The 19,386-nt window shown below is 50.0% G+C and overlaps 3 protein-coding genes across 3 annotated transcripts; 1 reads left to right on the top strand and 2 right to left on the bottom strand.

The window, feature by feature from the left end:
• Positions 1-1,476: 1,476 nt before the first annotated feature.
• BDR25DRAFT_334744 (uncharacterized protein) lies at positions 1,477-7,648 on the bottom strand. The gene is made up of 7 exons (XM_033692958.1): positions 7,284-7,648; positions 6,453-7,230; positions 4,570-5,852; positions 4,180-4,518; positions 3,133-4,130; positions 2,731-3,084; positions 1,477-2,641 (listed from the first exon to the last, which is right to left on the bottom strand). The coding sequence occupies exons 1-7, from the start codon at positions 7,600-7,602 to the stop codon at positions 1,814-1,816; spliced, it is 4,899 nt and encodes a 1,632-aa protein (XP_033546643.1). The 5' UTR covers positions 7,603-7,648; the 3' UTR covers positions 1,477-1,813.
• Positions 7,649-7,850: 202 nt separating this feature from the next.
• BDR25DRAFT_39726 (uncharacterized protein) lies at positions 7,851-11,457 on the top strand. Its single transcript, XM_033698494.1, has 5 exons — positions 7,851-8,254; positions 8,307-8,738; positions 8,797-10,048; positions 10,099-10,694; positions 10,744-11,457. The coding sequence occupies exons 1-5, from the start codon at positions 8,098-8,100 to the stop codon at positions 11,439-11,441; spliced, it is 3,135 nt and encodes a 1,044-aa protein (XP_033546642.1). The 5' UTR covers positions 7,851-8,097; the 3' UTR covers positions 11,442-11,457.
• A 5,749-nt stretch (positions 11,458-17,206) lies between these two features.
• On the bottom strand, positions 17,207-17,722 carry BDR25DRAFT_227736 (uncharacterized protein; the record flags this gene model as incomplete). The annotated part of the gene is made up of 2 exons (XM_033685257.1): positions 17,207-17,400; positions 17,449-17,722. Coding segments are annotated over 2 exons (468 nt in total), but the record flags the coding sequence as incomplete, so codon positions are not given.
• Between the last annotated feature and the right edge of the window lie 1,664 nt (positions 17,723-19,386).

Below are 19,386 nucleotides of genomic sequence, written 5' to 3'. Positions count from 1 at the left end.
ATGAGGGTAACAAGTAGGAACGTTATGGAACCTAGGAAGTACAGGATCGATACAGATAGAAAAAACAGTTCTACTTTACCCATGAGAGAACAGCATATGCAATCGACTTTGACCACGAAAGTGTGCGTTCCGAGATGTCGAGGGGGAATCTTCAAGGCTCGAGAAAGTGGGGTAAGCTTTTAAGAGGCGTTCGTAGCCGTCAACGATGATACTGATAGTGACAGGCAAACCTGGATATGTAATTGGTTCGGGAGAGAAAAAGACAAGTAGGGATACCCTCCACCAAAATCTTGGGTTTACTGCACCCATTCCAAACCCCATTCCTGCATACACATGCCTCAGCGGAGTTGGTATTTGAGTTTCATTATCCGGATAGGTGGCCTTAGGATCCTGCATATTCTCACAATTCCGCACGGATCCGCTGCCTCGTTCATCATCACGTTAGCCCCGAGATCCTACGCTGAGGATCTGACTTCTGTTGGATGGATTAACTACCATGTTAAACGAGGGAAGTATAAGCAAAACAACGAGCGAGATTTCCAAAAGGGGGAATTAGTTGACCTGGTAAGCAACCATCTTGAAGGATCTATTTGCAAACCCCTAATAAGGCCCTCTGCCTATTCTAAGAAAGTGTTGTGTTGGCCACGGTGGCAGGAATATATAAACAGCCACCTCAGCCTCATTGAGTCTATGCACGGCAGCTGGTAGCTATACTCCACGCTAGACCTACTTCCGGGATATGCTATTTCATCGAGGATATCATAACGCTTCCTGCAGTCCTTTCGATCGCATTCCTAGCCGTCGTACTCCATATGACCAACAACATCGTCACCACCACAGAGCAAGGGAACTCCACCGACCCCCTTAGAACTTAGCATGAATTCAAACGCAACGTGGCGTAGGGGCCTACTCATCAAGAAGCACCTTCAACTCCACGACTCCGGCACATTGAATGAAACATCCGCACTAACTCGACCAAAGTGATATCAAACCTCCGACTAGTAATATACATCACACTGCAATAGAACACACCAAAACCAGACCAAATCAATATCCACACCCAACATCTTTGCCACGATGACATAGCAGCATCATCTACATACCATCTTCGCTATAAAAAATTCTCAATGATATCACACACAAATCCGTACAACCTACGTTCGCACACAGAATGTAACGCACGAATCAAACCACCTCCAACGCAAACAGATTTTTTAGAATCTTGATACAAAAGCGTTTACACTTGCTGCTCCTCTTTGTATATGTAATTTTGATTCTAAAAGGCGGTGTTGTTATAGAGCTTTCGGTGTTGTTGTTGAGGTGGTTCGACTGAACGTACGAACGACTTGATGGATCATGTAGGGGGTTAGGAGAGCTTTGATAGTGTCAAATGGTGATGAATTGGTAAAATATCGCACCCATTTTAAAGCTTTGATTAGGCTATATGGTTTTGTAATATTAGAGCGTTTTATATTTCGTCGTCCCACCATCCTATTGTTGCTAAAAATCAAGGTGGGGTGGGGAGTAAACCTAACGGCAATTCAATGATCCAAACCTTGACGTGAACACCACTGGCGATATTTATGTCAACCACGACCACACTATTCGCCTTCGCCCTCATTATTCTCAACCTGCTCAACTTCATCTGGTGCATTTCCGAAATAAGATCGCAGTCCACTCGCAGTCCACTGCAGGAAAAACAATCGCATAACCGTCCAAACAATAAGTGTATAAAACCTGAACACATTACAACGTAAATGCATATATACGAGGCTATCCTAACCTCAAACCCGAACATTGATTACTTCAACGATCAAAAGATATCCTCCAGCCCCTTATCCCCCCATTCGGCCTCCTTAACCGCAACCTCATGTCTTGCCTTCCAATACTCATGATTAAATACCCAATACTCCTCTCCCGTAACCTCACATTTCCCCTTAGAAAACCATCTCGGAATAAACTGCTCACCTATCGCCTCCCTCTCCCTCCTCTTCTTCCGCTGTTTCTCCTCAACCCGATTCTTCTCCGTCGCCGCGAAATCATACTCTCCGTCCTCCATCGCGCGCTGATCCGGGCGGAGGCGTGTATCCGTCGGCGCGACGACCGAGCGGAGCGCGTCTGGAAGGGCATTGAGCGTGACGACGAAGGGAGTGAGGTTGAATGGGATGCCGGTAGGGCGTTCGTGGCATTGCCAGACGAGGAAAGCTTTATTCTCCTCGTGTCTACTGTTGATGTGTAAGGAGATCGACCCGCCTTTATCAATCTCAGCATCCTCAAAACCCGGTGTGAGCCTTGCGTAGATTTTGTCATTCCAGCGGCCGCCAACGGACCAGCGGACTCGGCCTGAGGCGTCGAGGACTTTACCGATAACTTGGTAGGCTGATGATGCTTTCCAGCCGCGGGGCTTAAAATTGAGTTGACATTTTTCGCCCGTAGTCCAGTTTGTGATTTCCATGAGTCCGTAGTTGTCGACAGTGGGGTTGCCCGTGATGATGCCGATGACAGAGGAGGTGACTTTTTTCCAGGTATACAGCTCCTCTTTGCCGCCGGTCGAGGTTGGTCGGAGGCGAAGGAACCATGTTCCTAATGGGTTGATGTCGAATGATTTGCCGTAGAACTTGGAATTGACATTCGATTCGCCCTACGTTACGTTAGCAAAAATGTTACGATTCGGCGGTTTATTGGACCGTGTATCCAAATAGATGCGAAAATGGTCGGGGGGTGACTCACATAGTAATCCCATTTCTTCGATTCGGCAAACGCAGCACCGATCGGAGGATGGTGACTAACTTGCTCAATGAAGAAGCGATATCCCTTATCCGGCCTTGCATACTCATATGTTTCACCAAGGAGAGGGTTGAAAGGCTTAGCCACACGTCCAATCGTAGATGCGTATTCGGATGCGGCGAACGCGGCAACGTAGAGCAACCGCTCTGTTGAATCCATACGTTCTGCAGCAGTATCTAGGAGGTCCGTATATTCCATATCTTCGGCGACGCGCTGGAGGAGCGAAGTAGGTTCGTTGAAAGAGACGGGAAGAGTCATCTTAGTCATGTCTTTGCCAATCATGGATTTGAGGATGCCCTAAATCAAACGTTAGCTTCAAAACACCTCCGGCACTATCTAACTCACCCAAAGTGAAATCCTTGGTCTGTTATCCGCATCCATAGCAAGCTTCTGTCGTGGGCCATCCTCGTAACCCCTGAAACCAGTAGCAATTTCAGCAGACCTCCCCTCAAACAAATCCTCGACCGACGGAGCCATCTCCACAGCCTCAAGGCCCGGACTGGTGATTGGCATCTCGACAACTTCAACCTCGCCAGCTCCGACGGCGTCAAAGAATTCTTCGTCATCCTCCGATTCCGATTCCGACATATCAGCTTTAATGTTTGCAAACGTTGACTTGCGCCGCAGAGCCTGGGAACTGAAACTGGCTTTCGGTCTCAAAGCCTTGGGCTCTGGTTCTAGGTGCGTTGACTCTTCTGCTTCGGTGAATTCGTCTTCGCTAGGTACGTGCTCGTTCATTTCAAACTCCTCTAAAGCTTCACGAAGCGCTCGTTTTGTCTTCCTTCTCTTGAGTTCCGACTCGCCGATTCTGTTCTCAAGCTCTTCTTGTTCCTTAGCGACCTTTGCCATACTCTCCTCCCACATGCGGCGGACGTTCGCTTCGCGATCTAGACGGTACTGCCAGTACGCATCGCGGTCCCTTGATATTCGGAGCAAGTCGCCAACGAGGCCTTTAAGATTCCCAACAGCTGCCTCATAAGACGACAAAGCTTGAACGACAAGCGAATCAGATATTTGCATTGTCGGGTGCTTGCTTTTTTCAGCCTGCAAAGCTGTAGAGACTTGACCGAGAAGGTCGAGTTGCAATTTTGCAGACTGCGCTGTGATGTTGAAGGCGTCCTTGTTGTTAGGTCGAATATCATGGCTACTCCCATCATCGCCGTAATCTTCATCATCATCCATGTCGCCTTCAATCGTTGCAGTTCCCATATTGCTGACCATCTTTCCAAGCTCATTCCCGCCTACGCTGGGCTCATAAATGCTAGGATCGGGCTCTTCTGCGGTGCTGGCTCCTGTGCGGGAGGTGGTGTCTTGGCCTGACAATGGAACGCCGAGCGATGTTGCTGTTGGTTGTGAGATACGATTTCACTCACTCAACGGACAGAGACCTACATGGGGCAAGATTTTTCGCATTCGTCAATCTTGAACTTGTGATGCTCAGCGAATCGCCTTCCTTCGATGGTCGCGTAATCTGCTCAATTTTTGCCAGCTTCAGCGCCTCTTGGTCCCGATTGTGTCGTTTCTCTTCTTCCCGCGCTTCGTCTTTACTCCACTGGATAGCATTGTTCAGCGCCCAATACCACCGCTTAGCTTCCACTTGGTGATTGGCTTTTAGATGGTATTTCACCGAAGATTTGCCTTGAATCTCGAAGCGCTGTTTGTCCTGGGGGTCCATGTACAGCTTTGCAATTTTCATGTTAATTGCACCACGACAAGCCGACCCAGCATCATCTAGAGGCAATTAGTCTCGTAAGCCCAGGTGGCAATGTTCCGTGACCGTACCTTGGTGCTTGTAATAGCTGAGCACCCCGTCCTCGAGAACGAACCATCTTAGCTTGTAGCCACTTGTGTAGTTGGTCCACTTCTTCAGATAGCCCTTCATCTCGCGCCCCTCTTTGGGGCCAAACGAATTTTCCCCAGATGCTGCCCCCGCCTGAGGACCTGCCCCCGCCAAGATAGTCTTCTCCTGAATGCCCCTCTGGGCAGCAGCAGCGGCAGGGGATCGCTTCAGTATTGCCCGGGTGCGGTCATCCTTGGTGTAGTCTTGAGGCAGTTTCCCTTTCCGGTCTCTGCGGAATGGGTCCGCACCATTCAATAGCAACATCTGGATCAATTTCACATCCCTCCGCTTTGCCGCCTCGTGGAGCAATGTACCTCCGCTATCTACCACGATCGGGTCCGTCGCCAACTCACCGCCATTGACATCCAGAGTGCTCTTCATCCTGGGATCCTGCAACAGCTTCTCGAGCGTGGCAATGTCCCCAACTGTCACTAGCTGGTGTATCTTCTTGACGTTTGTGTCTATGAATATCGACCGTGCTAGCTGCAGCTGCTGGAAGATGTCTGGGGTCCGAGCCAGGTCCAATGGGGTCTGGCCCTGGTAGTTGGTAATGGAATCGTTGATGCCGGGTCGGTCGAGCAGCATGCGAACCACGGGGGTACGCCCGAGGGTGGCTGCTAGGTGCAGAGGTGTATTACCGTCCCTGTCGCGGCCATTGATGTCGATGGTCGAGTCGGAGCCGGCTGTCGCATTGGACAGCACAAACTCGATAACGGGGACCTCGGCGCATTGTATGGCTAGGTGAAGTATCGATGTCCCTTCTAAGCGGCCGCCGGTCAAAGACAGCGAAGAACTGCTTTGCTCTCCGTCTGTGGGGGGGGACTGCTCTCTGATTGCCTTGGAAATGGCACCAGTATCTCCATTGCGAAGCGACTCAAACACGCGGAAGAGCTTTACAGATTGCTCGATTGAAGCGCCCTTGGTGGTGGGGGAGGAGGGGGACGCTTGGTGGATAGGCGAGGCGGGAGACAGCATGTCCGGGGCACCAACATTCGACATGGTGGCAGAGAGGTGCGGCCGGTGCTTGGAGGCGGTGCGGTGATGTACATGCGGATGATGGTGGTGGTGGTGATGGGAGGCAATGGAGGGGGCCTGCTGGGAGCTGAGAGACGTGGCTGAACTGGAGGGCGGGACACTGCCCTCGGCGGTGAGGTCGGTGACGTCGTTTTTTGACGACACGCGCTGGAGGAGGTTTTTCACGCTGTTGGACTTGGTACGCTTGTGTCTGTGGCACTGGGTCAGCCACTCGAAGAATGCCTAGATACGCGCATTCAGGCTCATGATATCCAGTTTTTGCTGGACATGTCGGGCACTGCAATGCCGTCTCGTGCTGATACTACAGAAGTCTTAAATCTAGAAACCACTCACCCTTCCATTGCTGTGCGATTGGGCGGGCCGTCGCCGCGTTGTCATAAGCCAGAAGGGCTAAACGGGAGTAACAATGTGGGCTGTAGAGGAGATGGTGTATCCAATATAAGAAGGTCAAAGAAGTGAGAGAGTGCTTTGGAGTGTGGGCTTGTGCGGCGGCGCCGAGCTTCAAAAGTGCAGCATAGGGCCGGCCCTGGAGAGCACACCCGGTGGCGGGGCTCCGAGCTCACGGTCCAGATTCAGGGGGTCGCCACAGCACCGCCCAATCACTGCTCCGGGACTGCATGCTTTGGTGTCTCAATAAGCACACGCACACATCGATGAGTGAATTCACCTCCAGAGAGCGCGTACTGTTGTTGCGTATGTGCTGCATGATTACATACACAGGTAGGCACTGTACAGGGTCTGTGGCCACTTACAATCCTTCTCGTGGACAAATTATTCCCACCCTTTCTACGAGTTATCTCCGCTCACAAGCACCACCACACTTCCGAGCTGTCTCCGCAGGTCCTCCTTCTCAACATCGTGTGTGTCTTCAACCTCTCCCCACTGCCCCGTCTGCCACCGCACCTCTAAGCTTGATGCTTCCGCCGCCTCCTCAATTCCGAAGCGACGGTCCGCATCTCCGGCCTCCCGTGAGTGCGCAAACGCTTCGCCCCATTCGTGGATAAGTCTCACACCGACCAGCAGACTCTTGCTGGCCAGCACCGCGCGTTCCAATCCCGCGAGCTCAAATGCTGGGAGCCCTGACAGCCATCCCTGCACCACGTCTTTCGTCATGTCGGGCTGTGAAATTGGGAGGATGCTGTCCGGCTCCAGAATCGGTTTGATCTCGACGCCCGGCCACACGAAGGTGGTTATGTAATTGATGATGGGCTGCGCGACTTCGATTTGAAGCTGCCGTAAGGAAGCTCTGTCTTGTGGCGCGTCGTGTATGTTTCGCTCGGGCGCCCAGCATAGCAATGTGTCGCTGTCGAGATACCGCAGCAGCGTGCGGATAGTGTTGTCGCGAACACTGGCCCTCCCCTCTGCATCCGCCTTTTCAATGTCGAGAGCGCGAGCGGCGAGCGACGTCATGGGGATGTAGTGCGTCTTGAGAGCCTGCTGGGGGCTGACGAGGAGATCCCATTCGAGGGCAATGGCGGTGGCCAGCTGGTGCTTTGAGGGAGGAAGGTTGAGGACTTGTTTGCTGGGGGTTCGGACGGGCCTGCTGTCCAGGAAGACCTGTAGTCCACCTGCGGGCAGTCAGCGCAGCAAACCCCCCTCTAATGCAATTGGTGATGCGTACTAGGTTGGTCCCGCACCGAGACATGTTTCCAGAAGCGCTTCTTGAGAATGGTATCCGGCCTCGAAGGGCTCGTTCTTATCTCCTGCGCCTGCTTCAACAGCTCGGCTTGTTTCCGCTTCCGTGCGACTCTGTCCAGCGCGTCTGTTGCAGCAGGCGTGGGCGTGTCTGGTGGCGGGCCAGGGACTGAGGGATGGGGAAGCGGCGTCGCAGATCGTGATGGGGACGTGTGAAGAAGGCATTGGAACAGCGCGCGGGGGCGGGGGCTGCGTCGGGGGGCAGACAGCCGCAGCGACACGAGAGCCGGGCGCATTGCATCCATTATAAATGGACATACACAGGGGGGAGCAGGATCGCACGGGGTGCAGACGTGGAGATGAGGTGGTGATCTGCCGTGTCGGTTTTTCTCGATATCCCCACGCTCGGCTCACCTGCTGGGGCGTGTAGGGCGGCTTCCTGGGGTTTGCGCGACTCTGGCACCGTCTCGGCGCATCGCTCCACGCTTCGTGTCCTGCAGACCACGACCCATCACAACGCCCGTCACACCGTTCAATCGCCGACTCGCTGGACCAAACATTAAGGCGCTCATCCGCGACCTTGTGATGCTCTTCTGCTCTCGCGCGACGCTCTTGCCGGCTCTCTGCCTTCTGCAAATCTCCGGGTGCCCCGCCAGCCCGACCTAGCTCTTGGTCCAGCACCACACACACCACACCCGCACCCGCTCCTGCACTCGTCGCGCCCGACCCCATCGGCCTCGGCCTCGCTGCCCGATGCTGGAGTTCTGAGACTGCCTCCCAGCACCCAGACACCCTCTTTCATGAATCACAGCGCGTCCTCGACGGCCTCTGCAAATGCTGCCCCGCCCCAGCCGAAGCCGATCCGCTTCGTGACGAACCACGACGGACCGTATGCGAAGCGCAGGAGGATCAACTCGGCTTGCTTGACATGTCGAAAGAAGAAGACGCGCTGCTCGGGTCAGTGACGATGGCAGACGACCGCACGGATGGAGACTGACTTGATGCGCAGGAGAGCGGCCCGTATGCGGCACCTGCACGCAGAACAAGCACGAGTGCGCCGGCTACGGCAACGAGACCGACACTCACACGTCCAACAGCCCGACCGAGGCCGGCAGAGAAAAGAAGGCAACCAGCCAGCAGCGCCGCGAGAGCAATGCCGGGACCGCCTCCAGCCCGCCTGCGCGAAAGCTGAAGCAGGAAGCAGCTCCCCCGCCATCACAACGACCGCCCCTGCCGCACACAGCGTCGACGGAGTCGCAGGACCGCGCGAGACATGGCGGGGCAGCTGCGTCTGGAGAGCATCACAGCCTCAGTCTCAGCACCCGCAATCGTATGCCCTACTTCAGGTACTTCGGCCCGACCGCCATCATGCCCGGCTTCAAGCAGATGGTCGTCAAGGTTCGCGGCAAGCAACACGGCACCGGCCACACGTCGTCCGATCGTACGTTTGTCTAGCTCTCTGTGCTCAACTCGCCCCTCCGCTGACCAAGTACCTGTAGCCCTTGAGTCCTCGCCTGGCCAACCCCCTTCGGTCGGCCAGCTGTCTCCGCCACTCCATGAGGCTCGCACCCCCGCTGAAATCCCCGTCTATGACACCTCCGCCATGTCCCCGAGCCCCTTAATCACCCACCTCTGTAAGCTCTTCTTCGTCCATCTCGGTTGCAACTTCCCCTTTCTGCAAAAAGAGCGCTTCATGCGCGATCTGGAGGAAAAGCAAGTCGACGCTATATTGGTCGACGCTGTGTGCGCGTTAGCGGCGCGCTTTTCCACTCATCCGATGTTAACCGGCACCCCTGAACCCCAGAAAGATGGGGGGAATGAGGCGAGTATACAGCCGTCCGAGTTCGGCCAAGCATTTGCCCAACGCGCCAAATCGGCCATTCCCGACACTTTCCCTTGCCCGAGCGTTGCCGTCGTCCAGGCGGCACTGCTCCTGGCGTACGATGAGTTCGGGGCGAGCCGCGACAGTGGATTGTGGATGTACCTTGGGATATCGATTCGGATGGCCCAGGATCTCGGCATGCAAACGCTGGAGGGGCTCAAGTACGAAGGCCGCGAGGGCCCGACACCCAAGTCAGTGAAGACAGACCCGAATGGGGGGTCCGAGGCTGCGGCGAAGATTCCTGAGCCACAGCGTCGAAAAAGCCTCGATCCTTCGGTCGAGGAGCAACGGGCAGTGGAGCGTGAGAGACTGGATACCTTTTGGTCCATCTTCTTCCTCGACCGCGTCATTTCGTCGGGCACTGGACGCCCTGTCACCCTGCGCGACAGAGACATTGAGATCTCGTTTCCCTCTCTGAACGACGTCGACCCAGCTTCTGGGTGGCCGCTGCCTTTCCCCGCACTGATACGAATCGTGCATCTGTACGGCAGAGTCACAGACTTGCTCAACAGCATCAAAGAAAAGGTGCACATTACGGACGACCTCCGAAAGCAGCTGGACACGCTCGAGTACCACCTAACCGAGATCTACCAAAATCTGTCGCCCCGGCTCCATTTCAACGCCGTCAACTTCCAGCACTACGTCAAGATCAACCAGGGGACCAATTTCCTACTGCTGCACTGTTGGTTCCATACGCTGATTGTATTGCTCCACCAGCCTACTCTACTGAAGACGTTTGAAGGCAGTATTCAGCCTCTTTCAAGCAACAGTCGTGAGCTATCAATGTCTTCTGCGAAAACCGTTGCAGATATCTTGGCATTCACCGACCTTATCGATGCGAAGACAGGGGTTGGGAATCCTTTTACGAGGTGCGTCGCGTTGTCGGGTCTTCTTGCATTTGCTAATCTCTGCTCTCCAGCCAACCCATCTACATTGCTGCATGTGCATTTCTAAAAGAGACTGCTTTGCATTCTGCATCGTCCAATCCCCATTCCCGTCCGTCTACGCCAGGTTCCATTCTCGACCATGGACCAATGGAAGCTGAGAGTACGTTTCTAGATCACATGAAATTCCCCTTTGAGAAGCACCCAACTCCGCCCAACGGCGAACGGTCCAGTCACACGCAAGATCACGATCAAAAGCAAGCCGCCAAGCACACATTGCTTGCTTCAGCCGCCAACCAGAATTATCAGCGCTGTTACCGAGCCTTACAGTCACTAGAAACGTATTGGGCGGGGGTGAAATATATCTTGACCGTGCTAGATCAGAAAGCCAAAGGGGTTGGGGATCCTTTGCTCTACACCAGAGAAGAGATGGAGAGTGCCCTGGAGTTGCCCAAGCCCGAGCCTTCATTTACGAGCCCTGGATGGCGGCGGAAACTGAGTTGGGGGACGTACCTGACTGCACAGAATTTTGGTGACGCCATGAATGCTGCCAAGGTGCCTGCAGCGCTCCGAAACAAAGGCTCTCACACGCCCACGATACCAGGATCACCCATGGTGCATCCAAGTCAAGGCACGTTCTCCCATTCGTGCGTATCCACATTTGCTAATACCTAGTCTAGCAATCGGGTGGTCGCTCACAGGCACTATGAATTCGCCCTCGACTAGCGTTGCAGTCATGTATACCCCCGATAACGGCCACACCCGTGAAAGTAAGCCTTCGAACTCAAACCATGTAGTCGACGGTGCCCAGCCATCTATCGCCTCTATTCTGTCGAAGCCTCCAACGAACGGCCCTCCGGCGAACCCGCGCATCAAATACGAATCTTCCCAAACGATGCCCTCGTCGTCCACCTTCCCTATGCCAAGTTCCCAGCAGTTCAACCCCACATCGATGCCACCGCCGAGCAATACATTCCACAACGTCCACACTCCCGATCCAGTCCTAGTTTCCGATGCCGACCTTCTCCTGAATTTGCACTCTCCCTTCTCCGCAGGCTCGCCAAATACATCTCGACTCCCCAACATACCCTTTACGACCCACCGCGGCTCCACCTCAGTGCCTACAAACCAGCCCCCAAACGCAAACCAAGACTTCTCACCGGGAGCATTTGGACAATATCCAACACCTTCGGACGGGACGAACTCTGGTGTCAATTTCATCGGAGACATGATGATTGAGAGCCAGGAAATTGATATGTCGGCGTTGGCAAGTGAGATGATGCCGTGGGATCTGGAATATATGCCACATGATATACTGCCCTTCTATGACAATGGTGGAGGGTTCGTCGGAGACCCAGGATCTGGACCTGGACAGTGATGGTAGATTTGCATCATGGACGATTGACTAGCCTAGTAACCCTGGGTAGGCGAGCACGGATTGCGATGGCGTTTTACGAGTGTACCATCATCATAAAGGTGAAAAGGAATATACCTGAGACCGCAACGGCTCAGCGGGGATTTCACTAGCGGGAAAAAACTTAACGCATCGGCGTTGTAAGAGTAGTTGAAGAGCGTGCACATGCAAGACTCGAGTTTGTGTAAATGTTTCGTATCTGGCGTTGGCGGCAAATTTAAACATTTGAAGCGGCATTTTGGGATTGGCATTAAGGATATAATATGTTTTCGGCCCTGTTAGGATATGCGGGTGGGATGGAATGGAAAAGAATTCTCGGACTTTCGGCCACTGTCTTAATTCCCATCAATTCGGATCGGATTTTACGCATCGCCCTCCTTACTGAGCGGATGATGTGTATGAAGTTTCGAATGGCTTCAACTTATTATATTTTCACATCATTGATGATTCGCTTAGGGAACTCAGGAGGCATGCTCCCTTCAATCAAGCTTTTCCTCTTTAACTATCTTCCTTCGTGATGTGGTGCTTCAAGTTGATGTTTATGCATACGTAGTTTTCAGACAAGAGTTAGTAGGCAGCTGGCTGCGAGGAGATGTCTGCCATGCCTGTTGACCAACTACAGTTGCGAAAACCTCCCTCCACTCTTACATCTAGACTTGCGACGAATTATATACAACCGTTAATGCCTGGAACATGCCTAAGTGGAGTCTGAAGGGGGCGGCTTTAGCGCTTGTAAAACCTCACATCTAACGGGGAGGAATATGGGAGTCTTCTAGAGGCAAGACGTGGATATCAGGAATGCAGACCTCGAATACGGGGTATAGACCAAGCGTTACAGATCATTAGCTAGGATCAAATTCAGGCAGAAGATATCATGATGATGATGATGATGCAAGAGGTTGCGCTTCTAAAGATAAACCACCTTACCCTTCTCCCACACCTCCTCCTACTTCCCAGATCTTTAACTTGCAAACCGGGGAGTTTTATATGCGGCTAATGCACATAGAAGACACTTACTCACTGTCTCTTCTCTCTTCCTTCTCCGCGGTATATGCCATGCTGCCTTTACGAAAGAAAACAAAGCGCTTTTAACATCAGTGCTCCGCTCTTTGAATCCTTAACACCTACGAGGAAGGTGTGTTGAAGTCTGCGATCAATCTGATTATAAAGGATGGTCGCTGTTAAAGCTTAGGAGATGGAGTGAGCGCGGGAGTGAAAGGTGGGGGAGAGGAAGTGATTGAAACCAGGATACAGTCAAACCCCGCCAAGCCGATAGGAATCCAGCCACGTCAATTCAATCGCCTTACTAAGGGTATCGGCTTACTAGGGTTGCCAAGATGTGTCTTAGCAATAATTTAATTATATAAGCCAACTATCTAGTGTTTGTTAGCGCTGATGTTAAGCCTTGTAGGCTTAATATTGCCTCTCTAGGCGCTTAAGTTAGCAGATGTCTGTATTAATTACTGTCTCTTAGTGTTGTTAGTATTATAAAAGTAACTAGATAGCCTAAATTGCTTAATAAGTTGTAGGTAAAAGTATAATTTTACTCTTATCTTTAGCTTAAGCCTTCTTAGTATTAACACTATTATTATGCTCTGTAACTATATCCTTAAGCATTTAATCTTTCTCCCTAATATTAGTGTCCTTATTAATTAGATTAAGGAAGTTACTAAGGCTTATTATATCTTATATCTAGCTAGCCTCCTGCGTACGATTGTATAGGCCTAAGAGGTCTAGTTCTAGCTAGAGGGGTAGCTGCAGTACCTGTAGTAGGATAACTGTACTGCAGCAGAAGCAATTATATATTATTAAGCTTAATATATTGTCTATCTAAGCAATGCGCAGCTATTAAAGCGTGTTTTAAAGTGTAATTATTAATAAAGAGTTATAGCTAGCCTTATACTCCTTTACTATAAATTAAAGCTAGTATTTCTTATAGTAGGTCTTTAGATTCTAGATAATCCTTTAATTAAGAGGTTAATATAGGCTTGTTGTATTTAGTAAAAGAAAGGCAACACAGATATAGAATAGTAAAGAAGCCTGCTATAGGCCTTAAATGTAAGCCTTAAAGTTGTCTATAAGGAGGAGAATTAGCTAAGCTGTAACACTGCTATAAAAATATATTAACTACTTAGCTATAAGTGTTAAGTTTATCTATGCCTTTTTATTTACACACTAATATATATTAAGCGCTTAGAGATTAATACCACAGAGAGGTTAAGGCTGCTTAGCATAGCTAATAAGCTATAAAGATAGCTAATAAGAGCTAGTTATATTAGTACAGCATACTATAGTAATCCTTAACTTTAACTTTTTAACTCTAGGTAGAGGCTAGGTTAATAGCCCTCTTACTAGTATATTTTTCTAAAATAACTTTGTTTTATTTATATTATATATATTCTCTTTAGCATACTTGCTATAGATTGTTTAAACTAATTTTATTACCTTCTCTGCTATAGTATTGTCTACAGATCTAGCCTTACTATAGCGCTGTTAAAACTTAATATTAAAGCGCTGCTAGAACTAATATAGCTAGCCCTAGCTAAACTTTAAAAAAAGTAGATGTTAATACTTGTTAATCTACAGCTAGATCTTATGTGCTTTCTTAAAAAGCAGGTTGCTAGTAATATAAGCTCTGCAAGCTTCTATTAACTAGAACTACTAAAAAAGTATTAAGTTAAGAATTAGCTAATTACTAGTTATATGTTGCACTGCTAATAAAGGCTGCTAAGAGAGATTAGGTTAGTTAATATTGTTAAACATACTACTTAGTAACTTAGAGACTATTAACTAACTAATTCTATAGTTGTACTGCTATAAGAACTACTGTATACAGTCTTTATAGCATAGTTAAGGTGTTTAACTTTTATACTAGCTTCTAAGAGCTCTGCGCTGTTCTTTTATAATCCTGCAAGCTATTACTTGTTAATTTTAGTAAAGTAATATTTTAGTGTTTTGCAGCTAATATATTAGGGGGTAAGGTATTAATTAATTTGTATAGGGGGATAATTAAGGCACAAAAAAATTATCGCGATATTAAGGTTATTAGCTTAGCGGGTGATCGGCTTGGCGGGGTTTGACTGTAAACGTCTTCATGTTTCAAAAGATAGGCTCAACGAGGTTTTGTGCTCTTGGGGTGCTGGAAGTTTGGTCCCGGATCTTGAAGGACACGGACGGTTGATTTCCTGGTGCCGCTGTGGTGTGTCCGCTGGTGCTAGGCTCAGCTAAAATTGGGTTCGATTAGCAATCAATGCGCTGGTTATTGCTGTGATGCCATTTAAATCTGCATTCGGAGGTTCTCTTGGAAGCCAGTGGAGGTATTTATCTGCGGGATTGCCGTGATACCAGACTCCCGTTCATCCTGGCTTTCGACTTGTCATATTGTTTATTTCTCCCCCTTCCAATTGCTATTCGTGTATGAAGGTATGGCGCTGCACAGGCTAGTGTGGATCCAACGACAGCAGTTCTGAGAAATCCTGCGGCTTTCTAAAGCGATGACACTTGGTCTTAGCTACATAATTGAGGATTTTAAAGTTAACAAGACCGCCTCTAGTCAGAAATAGAGAGATTTGAAGACAGTCGGGTTTAATATCGTGAGAGCGGATAACAAAGTGGACATGTATAGTAGATTAACACTTAATAATATACAGTATACAATCGCGCAGAAGCAGTATTGAGTCTAGAGCAAAAGTATTGGACTGGATCCATCCGATAAGTTGGTTGATATTATTCTTTCGAGGTAGGTTTGATTCTATAAGAAGGAGTCTTGATTATGCGCCGAGACGTACGATGAAATCTGCTTCGTTAGTCTATCGTCCGCGAACATCTCCCCACTCCGCAGTCCTCCTAAGTATTCCGCATCCGCCCTTTCCCTAGAGCCCTAGCAACTGCCGCCTCTACACGTGTACGCCCAGTTAAATTTATCAATCACACAGCTATTCTCTCCCCCGCAAAGATGCAATGGTACAGCCGACCAATCACCCGTGCACTGCCATAGCGTGTTCCACACGTCGCCGCTGTTGGGATTGCATCGCCCATTACACCATATTTGCAGGTTGTTCGGACTCCAGCCTATTGCGTGTTCTGTCAGCTCTCAGGTGCTCATCGAAACGAGTGGTGGGAAGAAGGGGTTGATAGAGAGAAACAAGGAGGAAGACTCTTGAGATTGGCAAGCAGCGAGGAATGATGCAAGGGGATTTTGGGTCCTCACCTTTTTGAACTAGAGCCCAACCGCATATTGTTTGTCCATTCGTACATTTTCCAGCAAGATCACGGGGGGACAATTCGCTAGTTTGCAGAGGAGTGGAGAGTGTTGGGGTTGCGAGGGAGGCAACCGCTACGAAGCCAGCCGTGGCGGCCGAGAAGATATGCATGTCGTTGTCGAAAATGTCTTTATTCAACTGTCGAATTGGGCGGGGGTTTGAGTCAAGTTTGACATCCTGGTGATGGCGATATCATAACTTAAGAGGAACGCACGCGGGTCTTATATGCACTGCAGTACGAGCATCATAAAACTACCTAGGGAGGCAATGTTGAGGCTGTAAAGGCGCCAGCCTTGCTTGGGCAAGTGTGGCGAACATCACGAAACCGAATTTGGTAAGGCCGTCTGACATCCAAGAAAAGAAAAAGCTTGTTTGCAGGGAACCTTCCCAGATTTGCATTTTTCTCAGAGAAATGTTGTTCAGCCGCGCTCGTATACGCTCTTGTGGTCGCCGATGACCGGCAAAGCCGATGCAACCTCGCCGTTAACACACCCATCACCGCAATTGTCGATTTTCATCCACGCTGAACGCTGGGGCTTCCAATTACTCCCACTAAACAGCTTATCGCAAGTCTGTAGCAAGCTAAGGAAAGCTCCAAAAAGCTGTCAAATTAGTGGTTAATAGAATACTAAAAGGCAAATCTAGCGAGTGCAAAGAGTGGCAAGGTTGCGAAGCCTCATGTATCACGTGACTCAGAAGGCGCTAGCTCCCCAGAGTTAGTGAGATGCTTCAAGACCCCTGCCTCCTAATGAGCCTCATCCACATTGGTTGATTCACACAAAAGGCAACCTTAAGTAGTGAGATTAAATAGTGTCCTTGTTTACCGAAGGTACAGCAGAACTCGCCAGGAGACTGGAGCTTCCCAACAGCAACACTAGGAATACGAAAGTTTCTATAACCCCAGTTACCCCAATTCCGCGATCCCCATCACACAATTCCGTTTCTCCTTCTCCTAGCCCTTTTGCTTTTTCTCTTGAGAATGAAAACGAATCTTTCCTAAAGCTAATTTCGAGATTGTGCGGTGTCGGTTAATGGAGGACCCATCGCCTGCACCGCGTCATCGAATGACCAAGTGGACGGGTCCAAATTGAAACTTTGACTGTCATCAAAACCGCAATAGTCCCCGGCGACCACGTGCCCTAAGTCAGGGAAGAAGGGAAACTCGAACGACATATCTTGTGGCAGTGTGCTGGCCCAAGTCGAGTCATAGCCCGAGTCTGGAGAATCCGTAATATGTTCAACAGGAGACGGTTCCGTTTGCTCCTTCAGAGAGGTGCATACGTCTACGTTCGACTTATCTGTAGCTGGTGTAAGGTTGAGATTAGGCAAGGGGTCTATGTTTTGCCATGGGAAATCAAACGGAGTTTCAAGTCTATGCTGTGAAGGCTTGGGCCCGGGTGTCGAGCTTAGAGTCGCCGGCTCCTCAATCGTACCTTCAACGCCTTGGAAGATGGATATCAACTGCGTCTAGCACTCCTTGACAATATCGACGAGTCGATCCTTCAGTTTCTCCTCTAATGGTTGTGCTTCTTGTTCAACGACAATTTCAAGGGTACGACGAACAAGGCGCGGGAGTTCGAGTCGAGAGAACTCTTGGAAGCGGGTAATGTTGGATGATTCCCCTTGAAGAGTGTTTTCCGAGGAAACACGGTAATCAATATCTGGAAATAATGAGCTTAAATCAATGAGAAATTATGACATGTGCTTACACGGCGACGGCATGTTCTCTTCATTGTCGTCAGGAAACAGGATTCGGTATACACCCTTCCATTTATCTTCCTCGGTCAGAAACCCGAGGTTTCTCTTCTTACTTTTCAGTTTTCTCTCCTGATCCTTGTCGAATCCTTCCAATGGGATTTGTTCTTGAATCTCGCAACCACGTGGGTCGCGCTGGTGTTCGCGAAGGGAGGGCTCGTTCGGAAAAGTAGAGCAGCATCGATTGCATTGAATTGGAAGAAGATGTCGGCGATAAAGGTGTTCCCTAAAGAGATTAGCAAGATGCAAAACTCACTTGTGAACGCATACTCACTTCAAACGAGCGACGGTATTGAACCCGGGATCTCGACACGATGTGAAGGTCTGGTGCCGTCCAGGGTTTCGCTTGTAATACGGACACGCAAATCGCCGCTCTAGAACGGCGTCTTTTCCACAGCGCTTTGAGTCAGGTCTTCGACGCTTATTTGGGTCATCTCCATTGTCACCATCGCGATTAGGTGGTGGGGTTGACCGGTTGCTAAGGCTTCGCTTCCGGGACACGTGGGAAGAGTCTGCAGAGCTTCCACTCGAAGATGAGTGCCTAGAAGTGCTTTGAGAGCTGCTGTGGCTGCTTTCTCCATTGCATGATTGAATATGAGCCGAATACTTGTCAAATTGAAGGTGGAACTCCTTCATGATCTCATCAATGAGTTCGTGTTTGATTGGTGAGAGCACCGGCTGGATCCGTACATCTGGCTCACTCTGAGGTGAAAGGGCTGATGTGTCTTCTGTCCAATCAGTCTCTTCGTCAGAAGAATTGATTTCGTCTGAGGTTGTCGGCGAGGGACAACGAGAAGGTGTTGTAATTTCCTGTGGTCTCAAATCGTCGGTTTCAGAAAGGGTAGTCGTGCTTCTGGAAGATCTTGCGCTGGAACTTGGGTAGTCGTTGTCTGTATTCGGTTCGAGGAGAGTATTCGTTTTGGTATCATGTTGAGAACTCGTAGCTGGTTCCGGAGTTGAGCTTGCCTCAGGTCTTAAGTCAAGACTCTCTAGACAATCGCTTGTAGTAGCACCAATTTCTGTTGTCTCATCACGAGTGATGACCGAATCAGTTCGACGAGCATTCCCGGTAGGATCGTTGAATTCCATGGGGATTCTTGGTGGTTCATTACTTTCGGCGCTAGTACCTTCTGTCACACAACGAAGAACACAGCCTAGAAGATGCTCATACATCCCTTGGGGGTCGAAAGGTAACGAGCATAAGGTACACTGTGCAAGAATCTCCCTTTCGAATGGTTTTTGTGGTTTTTTGAATTCGCCAGTCTTGTACAGCTCTCCCCTTCGAGTCTTTGCCTGTGTCCTTCGTGACGGCGACATCTGCTTCGCAGCTGTTGAAGATGTTGGTAGTCGGTGTGCACCATGGACGCTGAGCAGGTGGCGCGAAAACACATCGTGGCGGTTGAAAGCCTTCTCTATCGTGGTACCGGATCCCGGACAGAATCCACAGACTATGCGGCCCTTGTAATGGGTGCAGGTGTGTCGCATTTGGTCATAAGCTCTTGCAAAGCCCTTCAAATGGTATTCGCATGTCTGTATTGGACATTTTATAGGGCGGTCGGTGGAATTAGTCAGCGAGTGGAAACCCGAACTTTCTAGATCTTCGCTACATCCCGAGTCAAAAACACTTAGGATGTCCGGATTCACTCCACGGGCAGGACTATCACGTTCAGTCCACCTGAGAGATTTGGTCGACCTCGTTGAGGAATTTCGGCTGGTCGATGTGCTTCCGCTTGTGAGACTTGGGCATGTTGAGATTGTAGAGAGCTTAGGTTTCGGGCCATGTTGCGTGATGAAATTCCAATCAAGGGCTGGATGCGTTGGACATCGGATGTCGCTCGTTGTAGCTGGGAGTGGGCTATACAGGCACGTTGCCATACCCTCCACTGTGGCAT

Source organism: Lindgomyces ingoldianus (assembly GCF_010093535.1).
Source record: "Lindgomyces ingoldianus strain ATCC 200398 unplaced genomic scaffold BDR25scaffold_19, whole genome shotgun sequence".
NCBI classification, from domain to species: domain Eukaryota; kingdom Fungi; phylum Ascomycota; class Dothideomycetes; order Pleosporales; family Lindgomycetaceae; genus Lindgomyces; species Lindgomyces ingoldianus.
The sequence above is the reverse complement of the archived record's forward strand: the minus strand, read 5'-3'. Positions and strand labels throughout refer to the sequence as shown.

Bases quoted from the DNA above. Each gene is read 5' to 3' on its own strand.
- BDR25DRAFT_334744 (XM_033692958.1), bottom strand. From the start codon at position 7,602: ATGGATGCAATGCGCCCGGCTCTCGTGTCGCTGCGGCTGTCTGCCCCC. The intron at 7,231-7,283 runs GTACGCATCACC...GACTGCCCGCAG, and splicing joins CTCGGTGCGGGACCAACCTA to GTGGACTACAGGTCTTCCTG. The intron at 4,131-4,179 runs GTAGGTCTCTGT...CACAACCAACAG, and splicing joins TGCGAAAAATCTTGCCCCAT to CAACATCGCTCGGCGTTCCA.
- BDR25DRAFT_39726 (XM_033698494.1), top strand. From the start codon at position 8,098: ATGAATCACAGCGCGTCCTCGACGGCCTCTGCAAATGCTGCCCCGCCC. The intron at 8,739-8,796 runs GTACGTTTGTCT...AAGTACCTGTAG, and splicing joins CGGCCACACGTCGTCCGATC to CCCTTGAGTCCTCGCCTGGC. The intron at 10,049-10,098 runs GTGCGTCGCGTT...TCTGCTCTCCAG, and splicing joins GTTGGGAATCCTTTTACGAG to CCAACCCATCTACATTGCTG.